This window comes from Diadema setosum, chromosome 12, assembly GCF_964275005.1.
Source record: "Diadema setosum chromosome 12, eeDiaSeto1, whole genome shotgun sequence".
Classification (NCBI taxonomy): domain Eukaryota; kingdom Metazoa; phylum Echinodermata; class Echinoidea; order Diadematoida; family Diadematidae; genus Diadema; species Diadema setosum.
The window spans coordinates 31,533,162-31,536,359 of record NC_092696.1 but is presented as its reverse complement, the minus strand read 5'-3'; the positions used below and the strand labels follow the sequence as shown (position 1 = coordinate 31,536,359).

At 38.6% G+C, this 3,198-nt stretch overlaps 1 protein-coding gene across 1 annotated transcript; it reads right to left on the bottom strand.

The window, feature by feature from the left end:
* Positions 1-1,861: 1,861 nt before the first annotated feature.
* LOC140235882 (uncharacterized) lies at positions 1,862-2,257 on the bottom strand. Its single transcript, XM_072315876.1, has one exon. It carries the CDS (start codon positions 2,255-2,257, stop codon positions 1,862-1,864), a length of 396 nt encoding a protein of 131 aa, XP_072171977.1.
* Positions 2,258-3,198: the final 941 nt, after the last annotated feature.

Genomic DNA, 3,198 nt, shown 5'->3' with positions numbered 1-3,198 from the left:
CAGTCCTCACGCAAAATCAGTGTGTGCCACTTTTTGTTCATTAACGTTTTGTGATGCACGGTCATATATATATATAGATATATATATATATTTATATGTAATACTTTATCATTTCACATTATATTATATTATAATACCATATGATATGATATGATATTATATTATATTATATTTTATTATATCGTATTATATTATATTATATTATATTATATTATATTATATTATATTATATTATATTATATTATATTATATTATATTACATAGTGTGTATTATAGTAAGTTGAAGCGAAAATATCATGAAAAATAATATAATTATATATACCAGTACATGTACATCGTCTTACAACAATGCCAAGTGATCTTCAATATTAAACAGGTAGCATGTTGGTAGTGTTGGAAGCGAGAAAGTGCAAATGATTACTGGTGTCATTTCCATACAATACGTTTCCAAACAACTGTTCCTTGAGTACTTCAGGCTACCATATCCGAGGAATTCATTACCTAAATGTCCCTTCGTTGACAACACCGCTTAAAGCCCCCTCACACCTGAGCGAATGTAGGGGGACGAAGGGGGACGAATGGGCAAAACGCACGAAATGCGCGCGAATTCAACGATTTCAAATGAAATTGCCTTCAAATCATCCGATTATAAGCTAAAGTCAAATATGATTAACGAACGGTAAGCGAAGGATAAATATGACATGCGAAGGATAGCGATTTTTCGGTTCACTTCTTTGAGTAAATTGCGGCCGAAGACGAGCGAAGGGTTGATATGACCCGATAACACGAACGAACAATGAGCAATGGTTTGATATGGCGAGCGATTGGAAACGAAGACAAAAGAATATAGATCAGGCGTTCTCGTACGTGTGTGTGCGCTCCTCGGGGAGTATAAAAGCGACCAGGTCAGTCCAGATTTCAGTGCGGCCAGAGAAATCATCTACGCAACATTTACATTTAAAGGACGTCAAAGATAAACAGTAAAATCAGCCGGAAGATTCCAGTATTTTTGGCATTGTAAACATTAATGTTTGTTTTTTTTTTCCGCAAAAGTTGTGCGAGTACGTGGAAGGTGATATTTATCACGATGACGAGTTGGGTAGATATGAAAAGAGTTATTTGTTATGAACATAAGTGGAAAAATATCAGGAAGCTCATCAATTGAAAATTTATACATAAAAATACCAACATTATAATGAAAAAATTTACATAGTTTTTGTATTTTTTGCAAGAGATTTAAAAAAGTACAGATATGAATATCTTATGATAATCAGTGGCACATAAATCTGTAACGCTGGATGCATCTGGAAGGGATATAGGTTAGGGCGGTCCGCGGACTACAGTTATTTAGTTAACTTGCCCAACGCCTGGCAGCCCTGTCAGGTGCATTCAGTGTTACGGTATTTTTGTGTTATTGTATTGATTGATTGTTTTGAGCTTTGTAATTGATTATATATTACATGTTTTCTGCCAAATAAAATAATAATAATAATAATAATAATAATAATAATAATAATAATAATAATAATAATAAAATCAATCAATCAGTTTCAGATTTTTGCTTCTACACAAAAGATCATTTGTGTGAAATAAACATCCAATGTTATTAATTATTCTTAAAGCACGTTTTTGAAGAAGAAAAAGGGTATCAAGCAAAAACTGAAATGAATTGCCCCAATTGCTATCATTTTAGCAAAAAAAATAGATAAATATTGAAACAGTAACAATGGAGGTGAGGTGATAACAAATCTGACGTACCCCTAAATTGACTCGACCTACCCCCTTTCCCCTATTGTATCATACCTACCACCAACATCGCACCAGATAAATTTGTAGTCACTGTCCACTATAGCCAACAGGATTATACTAAAAAGCCCTTGTAGTTGCAGCATAGCGAGCCGGACAGAGGAGGCTTTCTGATGGTCACATGCTTGCCATCAATAGCTGCCACACAGTGAGGAAAATTCCACCGCTTGTAGAATCCACCTCCAGCAAGTTGTTTCCATCCATCAGGGGTTGAAGGGGCTGTCATGACTTCATCTGCATACTCGTCACATATGGCCTGACACGCTTCCCTGGCCACTACAGATAGGGCGTTTTCAGGCACCCTCCACCCATACTGCATGTCGGAGTACTTGGTGCCAGACACAAGATGACGGAGATCGAGTAGCTGCCAACTTGAGACCTTCTTCCAGCGGCTCCCTGTACCAGGTGTACTGCCTCCTGATTCTTCCTCTGACCGTCTCCAGGATTTCATCGTAGAGTTCAGGGGGCATGCAGAGAAATTTCTTGAAAGTCGAAGGGTCTTCTCTTCTGAGCTCAACCAACAGCTGGTCGTAGATTCCAAAAGCCCTTCTTCTGGCAGGGTTCAGCCACGTCCTTCTCCAGATACGACGTCGTCTGAAGCCTCGTCTCCATCTGAAGCGGCCTCTGATGAACTGGTGTAGGTTCAGCTGCTGATGTATAATATCATTCTGAGCCATTGCCAGTAAATAATGGACTCTGAGGCGGGCTGCATCTTCCATTTTTCTGAAGATACTTTGAAACTTTCAGGTGGAATGTTTATAAAAATATATGGGTTGCGTGGTGAGTGGCTGGTCACATAGAGCAGCTCAGCATTCGCCAATTTTTTTTCGTCAGGTCATTCGCTCGTATTCGTATCACTTCGCAATCCATAGTTTGCCATAGTATCTCTTCGACTTGCCTTCGTGTATGCATCGCCTTTCAAATTTAGTAAAAGTCAATCTTAGTTTCCCTTCGCATGGAAGATGGCAAGCGAAAATACGTTTGTCATAGTATCTTCGTTTCTATGCGCAAGTCATATTTAGTCATCGTGTTGCTTCGTTTAGAGTTCTTTCGAGATCGGTCCACCTTGGCAAAAGCGCGATGAGGGACTATGCGTGACAATAGCACACGAACGATCAACGAACGATTACCGCAGACTAAATAAGACATGCGAATGACAGACGATTTTTCAATTCGTCGGGAAATTTTAAACATGTTCAAAAATCCCGTGCGAATTTGAATAATCGCAACTGTTAGTTCAGAAGGTGTACGAACCCAAACACGAAGGGTAAATATGACTTACTATCAATTACCATTGAAAACGATTTTTCCAAAAATGCCTTTCGCAAGCCATCGCAAGTCATATTTCAGGCAATTCGCTCAGGTGTGAGGGGGCCTTACGTTAGCCACCGA